This window comes from Rhopalosiphum maidis, chromosome 2 (assembly GCF_003676215.2).
Source record: "Rhopalosiphum maidis isolate BTI-1 chromosome 2, ASM367621v3, whole genome shotgun sequence".
NCBI lineage: Eukaryota > Metazoa > Arthropoda > Insecta > Hemiptera > Aphididae > Rhopalosiphum > Rhopalosiphum maidis.
Window position 1 is genome coordinate 17,600,323 of NC_040878.1, and position 21,270 is coordinate 17,621,592.

General features: G+C 30.7%; 3 protein-coding genes across 3 annotated transcripts; 1 reads left to right on the plus strand and 2 right to left on the minus strand.

The window, feature by feature from the left end:
* The first annotated feature begins 5,866 nt into the window (after positions 1-5,866).
* Positions 5,867-6,214, plus strand: LOC113551049. The gene is made up of 2 exons (XM_026953060.1): positions 5,867-6,051; positions 6,127-6,214. The coding sequence occupies exons 1-2, from the start codon at positions 5,867-5,869 to the stop codon at positions 6,212-6,214; spliced, it is 273 nt and encodes a 90-aa protein (XP_026808861.1).
* A 4,020-nt stretch (positions 6,215-10,234) lies between these two features.
* LOC113553808 (probable serine/threonine-protein kinase yakA) lies at positions 10,235-13,224 on the minus strand. Its single transcript, XM_026957346.1, has 2 exons — positions 12,979-13,224; positions 10,235-11,969 (listed from the first exon to the last, which is right to left on the minus strand). The coding sequence occupies exon 2, from the start codon at positions 11,874-11,876 to the stop codon at positions 10,563-10,565; it is 1,314 nt and encodes a 437-aa protein (XP_026813147.1). The 5' UTR covers positions 11,877-11,969; positions 12,979-13,224; the 3' UTR covers positions 10,235-10,562.
* Positions 13,225-15,028: 1,804 nt separating this feature from the next.
* LOC113551051 lies at positions 15,029-16,063 on the minus strand. Its single transcript, XM_026953070.1, has one exon. It carries the CDS (start codon positions 16,061-16,063, stop codon positions 15,029-15,031), a length of 1,035 nt encoding a protein of 344 aa, XP_026808871.1.
* Between the last annotated feature and the right edge of the window lie 5,207 nt (positions 16,064-21,270).

Sequence of the window (21,270 nt, forward strand, 5' to 3'; positions counted from 1 at the left end):
AAACTTTACCGTCATTACCACAGGCGCATGCATGGCCATTCTTGTGGCATGGAGATGCTATGCATAATTCACACGTATCGTATTGAAGGACAGTTTCCAGCGATTGGGTAGGATCAAAGTAGAAAACAATTAGCAATACCGTAAGAGTGAACATAGAGATGACGGCCCGCGACTTAAAAACCATATTTATAATGTTTTTTCGATATGTGCTGCTTGCTCCGTGGTAGATCGGCACTGTTTGACAAAAGTCTCTCGGAGTTGATTTCGTGGTAATATATTTTATTACCTCATACAATAGATATTAGCGCACAGTATATAAAAACAACGATATTATTGTTATTATAATCTGTTTGTGCGATAAACGCTGATGGACTAACACTACAAATTAAATCTGTAAGCCGTTCGTATTTATATCTAAACTTCTGTGGTGTGTGTGATCGTGGAGCACATTTCATTGGTCGGATATAAGTGCGGTAGGGTTCCATAGGCGGTCGAATGATGGCGCAATAAAACATCATATATTTAAACACCTGTTTGTACGTCCCAAAAGTCCGTCGGTTATGTTCACACAAACAAATACCTGGAGAACTACGGTATATGGATATCAATCGATATTGAAAATTAGAACCGAGAAAAATTAGGCCCTTTTGACATGTTTCCTACTCTAGAAGTAGGTTCTTGATATATGATTAAATTAATTATTATTAAAGTTAAATAATTCCATTCACGGATGTTTTTTGGTGCTGAAAAACTGTATTTGTATTATAATTAGTGTCTACCACTATGTTTAATTAATTTTAATAATAGTAATCACCTATATATTACAAAAATTAATTGAAATTCATAGCAAATTAATTTTTTTTTTGTCCATCGTGTAAAACTTCACAGCGCCAAATAATTTATAATAATTTTTAGTCATCGTAAAAATGAATTGGCACGTTTTACTTAATTTTATTATTCCTACCTGGCTACCTACTAAACACTTTATATAATTTGAAATTATTATTATCATTTCTTCGAAAATGTTTATTTGTCGTATAGGTTTCACTTTTATATTTAGTACCTAAATAAGCCATTTAAGTATAGTATAAAGTATTAGTTACTGTGCTTATTTATAATAATTATTGTATATTTATATATTATATACAATAATCAATCGTCTCATGTAATATTATGCAAGTCGTATTTGAAAATAAATAATTTAAAAACAATTGTTTATAAAAGTATAATACATAACTATAAAAACATACAATGATAAAAATCTTAACAGATAGAAATTAATCAACTCAAAACGAAAAGCTGAAGAATAATTGCATATAATATGACCAGCATAAATTATGAATTAACATAAAAATTAACATAAATTGTGAGTTGGCTAAATCCGATATTGAAAAAATCGAAATTAAACCAACATATACTATATGTTTATTATTATTATTTATTTTATATTTTTTAATTAAAAGTTAAAATTACATTTAAGACAAAAGCTATAATTTTTAACAACTCGGAAACAAAATAAGGCGTTTGGGTATGTTCTATCTATTGCATACTAGTTACCTCGCCAAATATAACAATCGCCTCACATTCTCAACGCAAATAAAAAGGTTAATACCTACACACTTGTTGACTCCGATGACCGGTTCATAATATCTATACAAGTTGTTTTCAAATTTAATTAAGTAGTGGTTCATAAACTTCCCTATAATACACCACGTTTATAAATTAATTAATTTAAGCACACTGTATGTATTTTAATTATAAAAATAATAAGTTATCTATGTAAATTATATTAATAGATTATTACTCCATACTAAAATAACGAAGAATTATGATTTAAATAAATACATTTTTTATACATTTAGAACCATTAAAAATATCAGTCTTAATATACATTTATTTAATTACATAAATTATATTAAATTATTAATTTGATTGATGACTAAATGTGATTTTTTCAATGACAAGAAGACACCACGCATGTATATTACGTGCTATTTTCGTCTTACAAACTGTCAATCACCTTGTACCAAAATATGATGTGTTTATTTATTCCAGTAATTAGTAATTTTTTAATTTTTTTCACTTTTAGTAGGATAACATCATTTTTTCCGAAATTATTACATTTATTATATTATTATCTATTTATATAATTATTGAAAAATATAACTTTATAGCATTTTATATAATTAACTTATATAAATCAAAATGTAATTAAATCGTTCTGTAGATACCTTAAACAATTTAAAATAGATTTATAGCACCTATAAATAAATAATTGTTTAAAATAAATCAAAAATGTCATTGCGTATAGTTAAGTACTGGTAGTCTATAGATTTTAATTTATACACACCTATATCGGATTTTTGAATTCAATTGAACGTAATGTAAATAGTATATTATTATTTTACACAATTTATGATGCTATTATTGTATAACCAACACATAAAAATAAGTATAATATTTTGTAATGTATAATTAGGTGTATAGCTGTAAAAAATTGTAAAACGGTAAAAAAAATTTAAAATAGATTTATATCCCTTTTAAATAAATAATATTTTACAATAAATCAAAGATGTCATTGCGTATAGTAAAATTCATGATAATTTAATGCATATATATTATAGTATGTAACATAAATATACATAAAACATATTTATATATATTTCGTGTGTGAACATTTTAAACACAAATAATTATTTGATTTCTAACAAAATACTTTTTTTCGTCATCTAACATTGAAATACACACACACACACATATATATATATAATATGGGTGTTTCATAAAGTATGAATTTTTTAAAATTCAATAAATATACTGATGGTTACTGAATCGTTCCAATCAAATCCCACGCATTATAAAATTACGAACTTTATGAAATAGCTTATATTATATTCGATTTTATGGTTCAAATATAAACAATTGAAAAAGAACTTTGTATTAAAATTTCAAATCTTAGGTATAAAACCCGAACATTTTATGAATTTTCAACTATAAAATAATTATAATTAATTTTTGGGATTCTTATGAATTTTGTCAAAAATCAAAATTCTAACTTTAAATGCTTATAACAAAATTACGAGCAAAATGATGATATTATAGATTTTTGATATTTTTTAGTTGTGACATTAACAACTTATGAGGAGCTTGTATTAATTTTTAAGCATTTCTATATCCAACAAATAATTTCAATATTTATTTAAACAAAAAAAAATTAAAATTTCAAATAATGTATAATATTAGGTAGGTAAACATTATACAATGTCGTTGGTTTCATTACTGTCAAGAGAGGAGGAAACGGGACCTCGATCCTCGATAATCGCTCAGTCGTTAGTTTGACGATGTATATTACCCGCATATTCTCTAACTGTACAGAGTATATTATATTGTTATGTTAGCTTAACCAATATTATAAATCATTTGAGAATTCCAAGTATAGCGCCACCACAGTGAATTTCAAGGAAAAAAATATTATTTATCAATAATTATTAGTTCTATTATAATTGATTATAAATACTACTTGTATTTAAAATCAATGCTTCTAAGCAAAGTACACCTTAGTTTTATGATAGTTCCAATTTACCTAAAAATAATGAACTTTTTTAAATGTCAATTTTCATTTTTCATTTTTGTTAAAGCTTGAAATCAATTTTAATAATTGATAAAATCTTCTAAAAATTAAAAGTAGTATCTAAATTGATATTCAACATTCATACAGAAATTATAGTAACAAAATTGATATCAATAATTTATACTAAAATATGAATTGTACAGATATATAAAATAAACTTTATTCTATATAAGTATCTGTGATTAATTGTTATATAATTTGCATATAGATAAAAATTGATAAAAAAAATGTAATTTAAATTTAAAATTCGACAATAGGCAACAGTTACAGGTTGAAGCTAATAAATTGTACATCGGTATTTAAGTATTTAGTCATAAACAATTTATGGGTTTCTTAGACCCGTTTGACAATATTGTGCATTATGAAATGTACGAAACGCACGAGCAACAATCTTGCATGTAAGATAGCAATCAAAATTAAAATTGTAGATTATTAACATTATATTATATAGTATAATTAAACGAAATAGTTTCTAATTATTAAATAGTTTTAAATTAAAAACTTGGTTTCGTGGAAATATTTATTCTGCTCGATTTATTTTTACTCAATAATCCAAGAATTAATTTTATTTCGTAACCGGCCCCTTCTCGCATTATAAACCTATTAGGTAGTAATAAGATAATTTTTTTGCTCATTAACAATAGTAATAATTCAACTATTGTGTTAAGTTCGCTCAGAATATTATTCAGATGTAGGGTGTTTTTCAAATTGCAGCCTGTGTACTTTTGAAACAGATACCTACGTAAAACCGTTTTAAATTTTAACTCTTAATGATGATAAACGCAAAAGTTAAATAACGTTTTAATTCTTAATAACAATACTCAAAATGTGTATGATATTTTAATTTTGAATAACGTATAACAAAATTAGAAAAATTAGAAAAATGCAATTTATTTCTCATTTACAATTATTAATTGATGTTTCTATTATGTTAGTTTATATTTATATTTTAATAGGTTTGTTTAAATGTTCTATTATTATTTTAAGTAAGTAAAATATTAAAAGTGCACAGCATAAAATTAACAACACTGGACATGTGGAAAAATTTAATTCACAATGTTAAATTTATGCATTTGACATTGGATATTATGAGAAATAATTGGCCGAATGAAAAAAAAACATTAATGAGCATCTTACAAAATCAAATAGAACACGTTTAGCGTGTTTTTCAATAAAAATTAATCAAAACCGCTGCGAAAGAAAATAAAATCAAATCTGTATGATATTTTCGTAAGCATGAAAATCAAATCGCCTCAAAATAAACAGAACGATTTTTGTTGTTTTAATGTTAACACCTAACGGATGACGTTGAACAGTTTTAAGTTTTTACTTATTAAAATTGTATACAAATATTATACAAGTATTAGTACAGTGCAGTTTTAACTATTTAAATTTGTATATACCTAAACAGTAAACAAAACAATATCGGTTGTTGAAAATATTATAGTTGCATATATAATATATGCATTCATTATAATTATTATATTATTTTAGGTATGTACTAAGTGCTATCAGAGTATTTTTACATTTAAGGGAAGATGTTACATCATATACAAGATGTCAACAAAGGCAAAATGTTAAATTTTGTATTTTTGAGTTAAAATTTAAAAATATTTACCAAATGGTCATGTGTTATATACAGGCCGTTTGTATAAAAAAAAATGTACAGGTAGAGATGTTCGCTACCCCAGACTTGAAACTCTGCATTATATGTCAGCAATTAAAGTGTCTTAAAATTTTAGTTGTAAAATTTTCAAGCTGTTATAGGTATATTTTTAAACGACCAAACTAAGATTTAATTTAAGCCGTGGTCAAGTTCAAATAATATAAAATTATAAATTATTATTTATTATATTTTGTTGATGGTATTATCATAGGCTATATTGCCTATATGATTTGAAAACAGATGCTCATTCAGAATGTAAATAAAAACCATGAATATTATTATAGACTTCATTGCTTTTATTTTAGTATCTCTATTGAGTTTATAGATTTATAACCAGCTGTCATTATAGTATGCGGTCTACTGGCAAACGCGTTCTTCCGGCCGCTGTAGGATGTGGTCTACCTGTGGTTTTTACATAGGCTTTAATCTTTTTCTTCGGTCAACACTTTATCTTTATTGCCTTTACCTACACAGATAACAAGATTTCGACATTTTGTAAAAGTATGAGCTCAATAGCTCAGTACGTCATTTATTGCGTGACACCACAATTTATATTTTATACACTCAATATGTTGGCAAAAGATTTTTATGGGATCGCCCATTATGGTTATACGCATAATACAGTTAACCACAGCGAAGATTTTGTTGATCCACTTACACAAGCGCACACTCAATGGATCGAAAGTTTATGGAGACCATTACGCTTAAAAGTAGTTAAAAATATGTGTGGTACATTTCCTGATCTCCTTCCAAAGTAAAATTATTATAAGTATCGTATAATAAATTTAACGTAATACATATTATGATACAATGATACATATTATTGCAGATATCTCACGGAAACATGGTACCGAGGAATAAATAAATCGGATTTATTTAATGTATTTTTGAGAGACATAGCGGAAGTTTTTGTATAACATACTAAATTTTTTTGACAACATTTTTTTATTACTATTACAATAATTATACTATAATATTATTATATGATTTTTAGTTTATTTATTTGTGGTTGACCGCATACTATACTCGTACATTCACCGGTATAGACCGCATACTATATATATGTCAGCCTTTATAACCATTTCAAGTGAATTCAACACTGTTTAAAAAGCATGTTTCACATAAAACAATAATACAAAAATAATTATTTTTTGAGTAACGTTGCAAGTTTGTTGAAATGAGTATTTATACTTTTTAAACTTATTTCAAAAATAGATAAATCACCATGTAACGGTGCTCGCTCGTAGCGGTTGAAATAGAAGGCGGCAGGTGTTTTCCGTAATCACTTCTATTTATTTGTATGTACAAAAATAATTATTTACAAAGTTTGGGGGAAAGGGATAGTTCACGATTGAGCGACCTTATAGTCTGTCCAAAATAAGAAGGCACCGAGCGGCGGACGAAACCCGGTCGAAACTCCCACATGTATTGCTGTCGCCGCCGAAATCAGCGGCGGCTGACCATTTTGTTTATACAGTATGAACTGTTATGTCATTACGTTTTAAAAGTAATACACGTTATCACGTTATTAATTAATTTTCCTGTATAATCGGCGACGTCGGCGATCATGCCGTTGCCGACAGTCGACGAATGAGCGAACAATCACAGAGCGATTATACTCAGCTAGGGGGTCCGGATGTCGTTTCGCGATTCATTTGGATGCGCCAAAGCAGTGCGTTCTTGTTTTGGACAGAGTATAGCTTGATTGGTGGAATCGAAACCTCCGTACAACAAACTCGGGACTTCGTTGGGGTACGGTGTACCTACCACGATTAGCCCACTCGGATAAGTGGCGTCGGTATACGTCGGTACATCAACAAAATATAATAAATAATAATTTATAATTTTACATTAATTAAGATTATTGTTCCTATTGCACCAACAAAAGCTTTTAATCGAAATAATGGTGGGAATCGTAAATGGATATCTTATAGTTTCAAACATAAAGCTTCATTTTGTTGTAATATTTGTATCTGTTACGGTGATGGAACCGGTCCATTTTCCGAAGGGTTTATTGATTGGAAACATGTTTATACTTGTATAAGTGAACATGAAAACTAAAAAAAAAAAAGAAAAAGATGTTATTTGGACTACCTTAAGGCTTAGGTAAAAAATTGTACATTATAAATTCTGCAATATAATATTTCAATAGATTATTTGAAATTTATTTTCCAACAGAAGTAAGAAAGGATTGTTTGCTTAAAAAAAATACCTCTATACATATTTTTTTCATTATGTATACTACACGAGGCCCTTATAAATATTTCCCGGTAGGCCATAACTTGCCTATCCGCCCATGGTGTGGGCGCGTGGGGATGGATCTCAAATGTTTTGGTTTGGTACAATGGTGACTGTAACTGCTATCTAGCGTTGATACACGGGTACAGCAAAATAGTCTATTGATGGTAAAATTCTATTTATATTTTATTTATACAGTCGTGGCCACGGACTAAGATATCTCAGTATATCTTAGTCCGTGGGCACTGGGCAGCAATGCAGCATATGTTTTTGTAAGCAATAACAAACGTTATCGCGTTCTTTCGAATATCGGTCTTACTAGAAAAATAGAGTAATGGGAAATATCTTACCACATGCCACACTGATATTCCAACAGGTGTAGCAAATCGGTGCCCCATAAGAACCCGCGTTAAACTCAAAAAGTGTCCATTCTGGTTATTCTTTGATTAAAGTAAAAACTAATGTAGTAGCGCAGCCACGGTTATTATTTCGCGAACACTCAGAAAAATCCAACACAATGCCGATAGATCGCACTGCTATTGTCTGGTCATTCGCGTTATACGAATATTTTAATTCGTGGTTATTTAGATAATAAGTGTATAGAAATGATATTATATTATAATAATTAACGGATAGCATGCTCGTCCCGCATTAAGGCAGGTACATATATGCAACGTATCGCATAGTAGTTGTGGATCAAAGAAATGCTTATTATTAAGTTAATAATATAATCGTTAAAATATTATATTCGTAATATACAATTTGAATTTATAATTCAATATATTACATAAATACGTACACAGTTATTAAAATTATTAAATGCATTTAAAGACATTGATAATTTATAAAAATAAATACTAATTATCTATTTCCATTATCAAATATACTATTTTATAGTCAATGTATAAAAGATTTTTATTTTTTTATTATTAGCTTTAAGTACTCAACTATTATATAAAAAATTATAATATGTAATTTTATAGTTATTTATTTATTGTCTTAATAGCATTCATAATTCACTTTATTTTATTGAAAATATCAATATATTAATGTATTATAAATCATTTGAATTATAATGTTAAAAAAGTAGTTTTTTTTTTTTTAATTGTATTACCACTGCAGTCGTCTTTGCTTATGTAATATATTCTGGAATATAGTTTTAACTTATTACTATATTTAGTTAGGAAATCGATATGAATGAATAATTCATTCACTTTTTATTAAACTGTATATTATAAAATGCACTTATGCATTGACATTATAATATAATATTATTAATTTTTATTCGGACTTATAAGTATCAGAAGTTACTTATAAAATGTGCCTTAAAATTCATTGGTATGTAGACCCCTTAATGGCATGATTTCATGAAGTACCTATATTGTTATAAGAATATTCGGTATCAAAAATATTATTTTCTTTTTTATTAATATAATAAAATATATAACGAAATAAATTCGTTGTACGTTAATGGCGAAAGTTAAGCATTTTATAATATTATTTCTGTTTGAACCATATTTTTTGGTTCTGTTTATTTGAGTTCATTCATAACTGAATTGTTGACAATAACCAATCATCATTTTAATCAACTTTAGTGGTATCCTCTTTCAGTTTAGGCGCATATAGATTATCGTTGCTGACGATTTCTCAGTATTAAACTATTAACTACATAATTTAAACCTCGAGGAACATCCACAATAATCAATAATAGTATACGACAGACAATGGCGGGGTGGACTATTTTTGGGAGCAATCTCGACGACCTGACCTGATCAGCAGTGATCAATTGCTAAGCGACAAGTTGAGCGGTGTCTGCGGCTCTCGAGGCTATCCCAGGTGTCAACAGTTCATTTATTTTTAGCCAACTGTACGACATAGTGCCTACTCTTATCGATGTAAGAGTAGTATCGACTATATTTTATTTTAAAAATACATATTTTCCCACGTGTATTGAAATAGACTGCTTAAATATAAATTATAATTAATACTATTGTATTCTTTTACCGTTAGTCGATAAGCGGTTTGTCATATTATTATATTTGTATTAAAAAATTGTAAATACAGAACATAATAGTAATATATAATATTAAAAACAGCGTATATAGGTGTATACTTTGAGAATTTTTCATCGTATAATATAGTCTATAATAGTGGTTCCCAAACTTGTTTTCAAGAACCATATTAAGTAAATGTGCGGTGTAGGTTTTACCACTAATTTGTGTATCAACCAAAAATAAAAAATAAAATTAATCATCGAAATCAAAATTTGATAAACATTTGTAAAATGTATTGATAATTTTTAATATGTTTTTGTATTTTAATTTATTTCCTGTGATACCACAATGTATTACAGTTTGAGAAGTTACATTTATTATGCTATACTCGTATGTATAAAATACAACACAGTTTTTATAAAGATTAACTTGTCTTACATGTATTTTTATTTTTTGTGACAATTTACTAAAATATTTTTGAATTTGAGGCTAAAAAATATTACGCATCCGTGTCAAAGTTTCAGTCAATTTATAGGTGATCAAAATTATACAAATCGTTAAATATAAATTATTATAACTTGATTATCAATTACGTATTCACGTTTGCAGTATTAAGTCTAAATAATTATCATACGCTGATGGGAGCAACCTAAAATAGTTAAATACATATTAAGGAAGTAGGTATATAATAATAAATGCAGGCAGTTTAATGTTAATAGATAAATAATTATTATAATAATAAATCAACAAATCATCGATGATAATAATTATGGTTGTTTTTTTTCACGAAACGTTCTTTTAATTGGTCTACATCATGGTTACAGTATTGAAACTCCGCGTACAATAGAAAAAAATAATGTTAGAATTACATAGCATAATGTAAATCGTAAAAATGTCATGGCCGCTGTCGGTCAAACGTCTGACGTCTAATCGAACACGATATAATACTGTGTACGACTTCCGTCGGGTAGAAAATATTAACACGAAAAACAATTTTATAATATTATTAACTGTAGACTAACCGTCGAGGAGTTTAGTTTTTCACGTTTTTCTTGCGATCGGCAAGTTTCAAATCTTTTGGGTCGGTCTTTGCGGGTGCTGCCGTCAGCGCCCCGTCGACCTCTGCCCCGGTCACTTGCTGGGGTTGTAATGGTGGCTGTTGCTGTTGTTGCAGTTGTTGTTGTTGTTGCTGCTGTTGTTGCTGTTGTTGTTGTTGTTGCAGTTGCTGTAGTTGTTGCAGTTGCTGCTCTTGTTCAGCTTGCCCGGCTGTCCTTGAATACCCGCCGTAGTTGTACCGATCCGTCATAGTGGAAATAATAGTCTCAGGCCGGACGGGCACGTAACCACTGTACGCTAACTGCCGCCTGTCAAACGGACCCTCCGCAACTGCCGACGCCATAGATCTCTCGGCGCTCGGAAACCGGCCTACCATCGGTTGCGGCGAGAACTGGCCTGGGAACTGAAGTTCCGGTTCCGACACGAACCGCTGTTGTGGTTGCCATTCCGGTCCGGCACCGTCTTCGTATGCGTACGGATCTGCTGACCTCAGCATTGCCGGCACGAACATGGGTCGCATCGCCACCGTTCTCGGGCGACTACCACCGAACCCTTTGCGGGCCATTGCCGCATTGCCTTCGTACGGTATCGGTTCCAAGTAGTTTTGCGTCATCGGTGCCGCGTTTTCGTCTTCGTACACGTCGTCGGCACCCGCAATTTCGTCGGCTTCGCCCACCGCCCTCGACAGTACTGCCATGGGATATGCACCGTCGGCCGTGCGGTAACCACCGCCGCCCAAGTAACCACCTCCACCCGAGTAACCGCCGCCGCCCAAGTAACCGCCACCGCCCAAGTAACCGCCGCCGCCCGAGTAACCGCCGTACTGCGAACACGGAGAACTATAGGGTTGCACGTGCGCCACCGGTTTCTGGTAAACGACCGTCGGCTGGTAGTGCACCAGCGGTTGCGGCTGCTGCACGTACTGCACCTGGGGCACCTGATGGTGCATCACGTGAAACTGTTCGTAGTGCGGCTGTTCGTGTTGCTGCGGTTGCACGTACACGGCCACGGGTGAGGGCTTGGGCTTGTGCAGCAGGTCAAGACATTTTTCCGACGGGATTCGAGCTTCTGGGACTGTGGCTTGTCTCTGCAGTTGACTGGCCAAGACGGAGGCCAACGTGGGCGGCGCCGGGTCGCCGCAGACGATCGTCTTCTTACCGGTTTTCGACACGTCCGCGTACACGCATTGCCCGGCGTTCTTCGATCCGACGTCCTTCTTTACGCGCACCGACGAAGCGCCGACAACAGTCACAGCCACTACGAACAACGCTGCGACGATAACGGACTTCATGCTGTTGTATTTGGGTGTCGTCGGGTGTGTGTTCGATGACAATTCGGTATGGTTGGCGATCAATGTCTTTATAGGTTCCGTATGTCCAGTCACCTATGGTTATATATTGTGTGTGTATATATATATATAGGAAGACGGTCGTGTGCCGATATAAACAAAACAAATTAATATGCTGACTGATGGGAAATCGTTTCGCAACACCCATCGTTCGGTCCCCAAAACATTCAACACGGACGCGTATTACGAAACTGTAAAATATGTGATATTAGGTAGGTATAGGTAATTCGTGTATTGTATAATAATAATTAAGCGCCGAAAGTAGACCAGGTCGACGTTATAAATAATAATGCATTCCAAATAACAACATAATATTATGTATACAAATCGATGATCGGCATGCAAATGTTTTACATAGTTTTTGCACGAAACTGTCAACATTGCTTCGACAGTTGAACAATAATGCGCAAACAATAGGTATATAAGTTATAAAAAGACTTATGATTATTTTTCGAATATTATCAAGAGATAGTGTTATACAACAACACTGACGACCTCATTAACGAATGACGACTTAAATTCCTCTGTGTAGGTCGGTTGTGTGGTTTAGGACTAATGTACTTTATGTATTTAAACGATTTCAGGTGTTTGTGCGAAAACGATTGTTGCAAAGACAATGATAAATGGTAAAGTATGCATTTAAAATGCATTTAATCTTTGTAAAACTACTAAAGTAACCACCTATAACGATAAATGCTCACTTATTAGATAAATAAGTATTTGATACATAATACTATTGAGATTGTATGTACATTGAAATTAAATACATAATGTATTACTGTAAGCTGTGGGTTTAGCATAAATTGCATGTAATACATAATCATATCATATATACATAGATATATATTTTAAACAATTATATTTTATTTTATGATGAAAAACTGAAAAAAAAAGTTTCTTTAGTTAAATTTACGTATAATCATTTGTATTTATCAATATTTTGACAAATTAAATAATAGTATGAGGTTATAGAATGACAATGTTATTTGTTGATTACAAGTTAAACTTAAAAAATAAAATAAAATAAATAATACAATATACTTACTTTCGTTAGTTATAGCCGTTATAGGTATGTAGCTTATATGTAAACAGGAAGATTCTTTTATCATTAAACACTTATTATTTCGTCAAGTATTAGCTTTTCAAAGTTGGGTGGTATTTGGTTTTTATAATGCTTCTTGTTTCATGTAATCATATTATGTAATAAACTCGTTATCGATTATCGACGCAGCGATGAACTTTGCGCCTGTATACCAATGCCACACAGCCGTAATAACCTGTAGAACGAACACCTAAAAACTTCAAAACATCTAACTTTGAGCAACTTTAACTCATTAACAGTTAAATAAAAAATAATAAATTTAACGTTAAAATTTATAAAAAAAACTCCTAATATTTTATGACATTTTAAATATAGGTTGCTATTTGAAAATCAAAAGTTGATAGTGATTTTACTATTAAATATAAGGGTAAAATAAATAAAAATATTGTATAGTTTTAGAAAAGCATGAACCTAAACATTTTGAAACAAAAAATTGTAAAAAAATCAACACATTTTGAAATAATGAGTATTTAATGATAAAAGAATCAATCTGTGTATATTATATCATTATGAATATGTAAAATGTATTAATAATAATTTATTATATTATCATATTAATAGTAATTGTATACCGACACCAGCAGTTTATTTGAATTATCGATTATTTTTTTTAATTTATGATTACTCCTTTAGTTTATTTGATTAAAATATGTATCTACTTATTATTATCCTATTAAATTGGAGTTAAAATATTTAAATTGCATCATTTTTAAATCTTATCAAGTTAAAATTGCATATTGTATTATATTGTTAAATGCATGCACATAAGGCAGACAAATTCACGGGAATGAAATTATCCAGGACTTCTTTTGAAATATTAAAAAATGTGCAGTAATAAGTGTAAAAATATTTACTAAACAGTATGTTATATAATATTCTATTTTAATTATATATTTGGTTTTTGTCAAAATTATTAACTAATAAATGAAAACACAAAATAAGTAATAATTATTTTTTTTTTACTTTAAAAATTTAATTTTTAAGTATTTAATAAGAATAACTGTGAAATCATATAACGGGAGATATATCGTGAATTATTCGTAATGTTTGTAAACAATGTAAACTGGTAAACTTAAGATTCAATTATAAAATATTTAAAATATTAAATTAAAAAAAGAAACTAGTCGAAAAATCTTATTTAATTATCTAAGTAAAAAATAAATATGAAAGATGAAGAAACACACAACTCGCTGTTCAATAATAATAGTTAATTTAAAAAATTTAATTTATTTTTTTATTGTTTCGACAACGCCCTTGGAATGACTAGAAATATTCCCGTTCCAAGTTTTGGGAGTTGCAATTTTACATGTATAAGTACCATAATTATTCATAAGAAATATTTTTATCAATTTATATTCCAATGGAATAATTAAAACCACTTCATTATCAACAAAGTTAAGAACACAATATTGAATAATATGTCGCATTCCACACAAATGCAAAAATACATATTGCACTTTGTTCTAAAAATCATATTGTATATTAAATGAAAACATAATATATGATATTCGCTATACAAATTGTATTATTGTGTTGTACAAGTGTAAACAAAATTATTTTACTTAGCTAACATATTGAGTATACTTGAATTAGTACATTTGTCTAGAAAAAAAAAATACCTTCATAATATAACTTATTATTTACTATTAAGATTAATGACATAGCAGTCGAAATCAAATATATAATTTTACATTGTTTAACAGACCTCGCCATCTATAGAATATCAGGTCAAGTCGTAATTAATGCCACAGTCGCATAATTATTATAGCTACATATAGTATTTAAACAATAGCGATGCAATGGAAAAACAATATACTATTATATTCACTGCTGTTAATATTAAAACGAAAAAATTTAATAATTTATTAAAATAACAGTATTACAGTATGGTATTTAATCGGCTAAACGGTAATAGGACAGGTGTCTATGTATCACACTATGCGACGTGTCATAGTGTGTATATAGCATTATCGTCTCAGTCATCGGTGCATATCTATTCCTTCTCCGCACTGGTCTGACTGTCTTCGGACTTGGTCGAGAGATCGGCTTCGCTGTCGTCGTCGTCGTCGTCGTCGCCGTCATCATCGTGGAACGTCGTCGCCTTTCGGTGTCCGTCGGAGGAGGAGGAGGCGAACGACTGCCGGGCCGCCTGTCTGGCGTCTAGATGCTTGGCGCCATCATCGTCCGCGTAGTCGTCCCGTCCCACGTCCATGTGGTTGGCAATGGTCTGGTCCTTCTCCCGTAGCGGCTGCGGTCCCTTGTTACAGCTACCGCCTGCGACTTCCGGTAGAGCCGCGGCCACGTGTTGCTCGGCCGAGGTCCCGTTATGGGCGCCGGTCGCGGTCTTGTGGTCGACGAACGCCGCCAGCTGCCTGACGAACGCCGGGTTCTTGCGCATCTGGTCCAGCATGAGTATGGCGTGCTGCTGTTGTTGGTAGTACTGCTGTTGGATCTGTTGCTGGACGAGCGCGAACTCCTGCTGCCGGCGCTGTTGTTGCTCATACAGTTGTTGCTGGAACTGTTGCCGGGCAAGCGTCTCCTGTTGGCTCTTCAGCTGTTCGTAGAACGCGGCCAGTTTCTCGACAGTGACCGCGGACGACGTGTCGTTGGCGCGCGCCCCGTCGGCGACGGCCGCCTTGCACGGCACGGCCACTGCCGCCACAGCCGCGTGGACGTCTGCGACGCCGTGTTTAGGCTGCACACCGTCCACCACGTGGGCGGCCGGTGGCGGCGGTTTGGCTACCGCGGGTGGTGGTTTGGAGATGAGCACGGACGGCGTTAAAGCGCCGGTCCAGCGGTCGTCGGACCTGCTAGACCGGAAGGAAGCGGGTTCGGGTAGTTCCGTGGGTGTTAGTTCGATCACACTCGATGACGCGGCCGCAGGGAAGTATTGCGCGAGCATCGCTCTTGCGTAGTCGTCCTGCGTGAAGGACTGGTGTGGTTTGCCGGCCACCGACACGGCGGCGGTCACGATGGCTACTAGTGCGCATCCGACGGCACGGCGGACACAGCGATTACGTGTCGTCATCGTGGCTGCAGATAGTCTGGTGAAACTGTGTGACAGTTTAATATTTTCTTATAATATTATTGTTAGGTTATGAGCGTGTGCTTTCGTCGTCCTGTTCGGCTGCGCAGTGACAGTCGCTGTTTGTGTGTTTGTGGAGTCGCGTTTTTGCGGTGCTCTACTCGTGTTCTTCGTTTTTGACCGGACCGCGTACCAACGTATTGTGTTCTGTCTGACATGTCCGACCGGCTATTTATGGACACGCTTTAGTTTATTTTTTTTATCATTTTCACACAGATATCGCCGAAACATCGGATAAGGTTTGGCCGTCCAACCTGTTGTTATGGAAATTTCACGAGATAGTGGCTCGTGATTGGAATTCTTCCCAAAACATTTTGTAAAATATTATGCGTGTTTACACGGCGTGGTGGCACGTAACGACCTCGGAAATAACGATCACTCATAGGACGAGTAATACATAATAATATACAATAAATTATAAATATATGTACGTAGGTGGTGAAATCCTGACACGAGACATCATCGATTCCACATCCCTACGGCTGCTGATGATACACTATAAGTGAAGACACTACCGATAATATTATACGTTGTTGAAAACAAAGAACCTAACAAAAACTATACAACTTTAAACGTGTAAACGCGTATTATTTTCTAAATATATACGATGCGTTTTATTGATAACTGGAAAAACGATCGGAGTCAATACAGCAAACGATTTTACCCGTTTTATAAATGGGTTGAGTTAAAAAAAATACTCGTTCTTGTCCTGGTCGAGACTTCCACAATACTATTTATATCGGAAAATTGCTATTTTAGAAGGGAATTTTTCGGCTAAAGGCTCCCTGTGTATACTGGCTGCAGTACATCAGTCGGTATTAAAGTAGTTGCTATTATGATTATCTGACACGCGCCTAAAATCACGGACATGGTCGTTGAATAATCGGCAATATTTTAACGGTAATATTATTACAAAAAAACAAGGTAAATTAAATTATGACATCGGAAAATTTTTATAGGATAATTTATTGTATATTATGTAAAAATATACTTGCGTAAAAATTGACGATGCCTTTTACAATAATGTTGAACTGAACATTATGTTTGTGTGTTGTATCATATACTAATAGAAACTAACAAATAATAACTAAATAATACTATTTTCGTCTAAATAAAAATCTAATTACCGTACCCAGAATGCAATAAAATATAATAAGAAATAAGACATGCATTTTAATTAAAAAATGCAATTTTATGGTGACTGCAAGTGATTATTTTCTATCTGAGATTATAATAAACAATTACAATACATTAAAATTACATTTTAAGGCCACTAATTCTATAGAAAAATAATGCGTGAAGTACTATGAATTATTTTCTGGTAAATATTAATGATATAATTTCGATTGATATTTTATATAAATATATTGATTTTGAGTTAAAAAATTTCTTTTTTTGGAGTCACAAATTCAAAGCTATCATTAGTTTTTGCTTTTTTTAACCGTAGTACGCATCCATACTCTGCTAACATAGATATTATAATTTATTGATTATAATATGTAATAATACATTAATGAATTGTATGAGTCATCGTGGAGTTTTAATTATAGTACTTACCAACATCAAACGAAGTATTTCAAATAAAATAATACATATCGTTTGGCTACTTGATGTATTAATAATATTAGTTTATACTTAAAATTATAATGGTCTTTTAATTTTAATTTATAAATACAGTACTACTTAAATAAAGTAAACAAATATACATATTTTTAAGTTTTATACTTTCGTAATTAAATACAATAATCTGATGTTTAAATCTTTAAATATGTAATATAGTAAGCATGTACCGAAGTATAATAATATAATTTATATTATAAAAATAAAATAAGATTAAAATGTTTTTTCATTTTTTTTTAACATTAAAATTTCGAATTTACGGTGGTATAATAGTTTTTACGAGACTATATATTAATTTATATGTTTATTATATTTATTAAAAAATCTAAAATATATTAAGTAGTTGTGTTTATTTTGATTTGAAATTTTTAAAAATTATTTGATTAGACAAATTTTGTAATAAGTTTATTTTAACCTCAAATTAATTGCCATTTTTCTTAATTTAATTTTTATTAATGAGTTAAATGAATTAGTTTACTTGCACAGCCTTAACGCTATGCTGTACAATAGTGAATACAACACACTATTTTATTTAATATATTATTTTATTTTAACCTATTATATGTTTCATTAAATATATTATAATAGATTTTGAACGAATAAAGTTTTTAGTTTTTCAAATGCATATTGGCAATAAAAACATACAAAGCAATTCTGTCAACAATTATCACTATAAATAATTATAATACGACGATGCGTAGTTTCCAATATATTTTATTTGATAATACTTGAATTGCATACTTTGTTAGGTCAGGTTAGATATTATTTTAATAGTAATATTATTTGAAGTGTTTAGACTGTTACTTATTAGGCATTTTTTATTTAAAAATGTATTAAAACATTTTACACTAAACATTTCATCAGAATATTATTTTAAATAACTTCACTATCGCATCTAATTAATGTTATAATATTATCTTACATGTGTAGTGGTTTTAAAATAATATTACACTTAACAGAGAACCTACTTTTAAAATATCCTTTTTTTACCAGTTTATCTTGTTTAACTTTAACACACACATACACCTATTATAAAGTAAAGATAAACCTAACGGAAAGCACCAAGAAAGTTATACTCCAAAGATTGAATTAATTACTTTCGCGATTAAATGAAATTAATAACCATTAAGTTTAAACATCTAAATTATCATAGTAAATGTGGTTTTGAAAAACTAAAAGTTTTGCAGATAGGAACTGTTGATGCAATAAACTTTAAAATGATTAGATTAGATAAAACTTTTTGATACTACTAAATTTAAAGTGGTGGGTTGGAGGTAGAACTCTATTTTATAGTATATTTGGGTATCTTCATTAGTTTTCACCAAAATTGAATTTATTCCACGATAATCGCCGATTATAAAAACCAATATAATATAATTATTAATAAAATAATGTTGGATGTTTGTTCAAAACTTTTATTTTTATGCTCGTAATTCCTATATATATATATATATGTATTACTTATACATATTTTTTGAAATAAAAATGTAAGTAAATAATCCACAAGAAACCAAAATTATCCTAAAAATAAAATATATAAGCTATTGACAATTTGTTATAATTGGATATTTGATCAATGCTATACTATGTAATTAATATACAAAATAATAAAATAATCCCCCATACCCGTGTTTGTACATTTCCCCAAAGTATTTCATTAGTTCATAAAAACAGTATTTTTTTTTATAATACCTTTCAATCAAAACAATAAATTAAAACTCACGTCAAAAAAATGTATTTTGGTTTTGTTAAATTTTTTTTCGATTTATTTAAGCTATTTGATTTATGTCTATTATAAATATTTGAAAGTTTAAGGTCAGTAGTCGAGTCTCAATGCAGACGAATTTTGTAAGGACTTATTATTCAACTGTTTTAAAAACATTTAGTAGGAAAAAGTATAAGTATCTGTGAAAACAAAAATAAAACCACACATACGTTTTTAAACGTGAAACAATATTTTTATTTTTAATCATAGTTACCGTTCATTGATAATGATTATATAATAATATATTGTATAAGAACTTAAAAGTAAGCAACTTTAAAGTAGATAATATATATATATATATATATATATGTATAAATTATATATATACATAATACATTTTGTACAAAATTTATTTATTATACCATATTATTTATATATAACGTTAATACGTTATGTACGTTTTATTATAGTAAGAACTATGTTATTAAGCATTGTTTTCGAATAATTTAATAATAATAATAATAATAATTAATGAAAGCTCCGCCGACGACCCGTCTCGCATTTGTTACATGTATACAACATCATTTCAATACATTACAATATGTGTTATATTATATAATAATAAAAAAAACACATACACGCAGCATACGCGTTTCTCTATAAATAATAATTACCTATACTGTATTTATATTTAAATATTTTATTACACATGGCGGGCTTCAGTAATAAGTTGTGCGTGCGTATAATTACAACAATTATGGTATTATATACAAACGGACGCGCACACGTAGCACAACGTGCTAAGAGTATCAAATCGTATAGAATTATCTTTTGATAAAATTGTTTTGTTTATTTTTCGTCCCGGCTGTGTTTTGTTTTATTGCGAAATGTTTTATTATAATCGTCATCACTACACGGCGCAGTGTCGTCGCGCGGATACTATCAATTTTATGAAAACATACAGGTAGAGGGGTGTGCGCGAGTGCGTGGCACCTATATTATGTGGAGGTAAGTATAATTAAACGGGAACTGGATGAATGTGCGGTGCGCGTGATTTGACGGATTTACGAGGTTGGAACGAATCGAAGGTATTATAATTTCATCGTATTGTAATATTGTGTGCATAATGTTAAATTGTTATCCAAGTCTATAAAACGACGACAGTTTCAAATGTCGCGTTTGGTAGAAATATTATAACATGAAATGTCTGTATAATTATTATTGTACGAGGTAGGCATGGTCACACAGATTTCGGTCGTCCGTTTCGTGGCTTTCCGGTAAATCTCGAACGTTATACGACGTCATTGTTGTTTAACACCTAGGTATGTGTATATACACGGATTATATATTATTATCCCTCGTCTTAAAGAATTTTATCTACGTTTGTATGTTGGTTATATATGTAATATGTTATAATATTATTGGACGATGTACTCGTGCGAGTTTGTAAATTATTTAAATTTAAATTATTTTATTTGAATCGTTAAGGCAATGAAAAAAAAAAAACGAGTGGGTAAATATCGTGCGTAATATAATATATTACCCTTAATCTTCTTCGATGGCAAACGCATCAAAAATATCGGAAATAAATGTCGGAATATTATTCAACTTATTCAAAATTATATACCATTATTGTGGAATATAAATATTGTTTACTATACATTATAATATTATAATATTTTTTAATTGTATTAGATAGATCATACAAGTATAAACGACCAAGTAAATGGTTCTCCGTGTTATATATATATTATTTGAATAGCATTAAAATATAGGTATACAGGTAGTATTTATTCTATATTAAATGTATTTTATTATATGACAT

What these genes read in the sequence shown, in the direction of transcription:
- LOC113551049 (XM_026953060.1), top strand. Translation starts at nt 5,867, where the DNA reads ATGTTGGCAAAAGATTTTTATGGGATCGCCCATTATGGTTATACGCAT. An exon ending in TTTCCTGATCTCCTTCCAAA is followed by an intron (nt 6,052 to 6,126) that starts GTAAAATTATTA and finishes ATATTATTGCAG; the next exon opens with ATATCTCACGGAAACATGGT.
- LOC113553808 (XM_026957346.1), bottom strand. Translation starts at nt 11,876, where the DNA reads ATGAAGTCCGTTATCGTCGCAGCGTTGTTCGTAGTGGCTGTGACTGTT.
- LOC113551051 (XM_026953070.1), bottom strand. Translation starts at nt 16,063, where the DNA reads ATGACGACACGTAATCGCTGTGTCCGCCGTGCCGTCGGATGCGCACTA.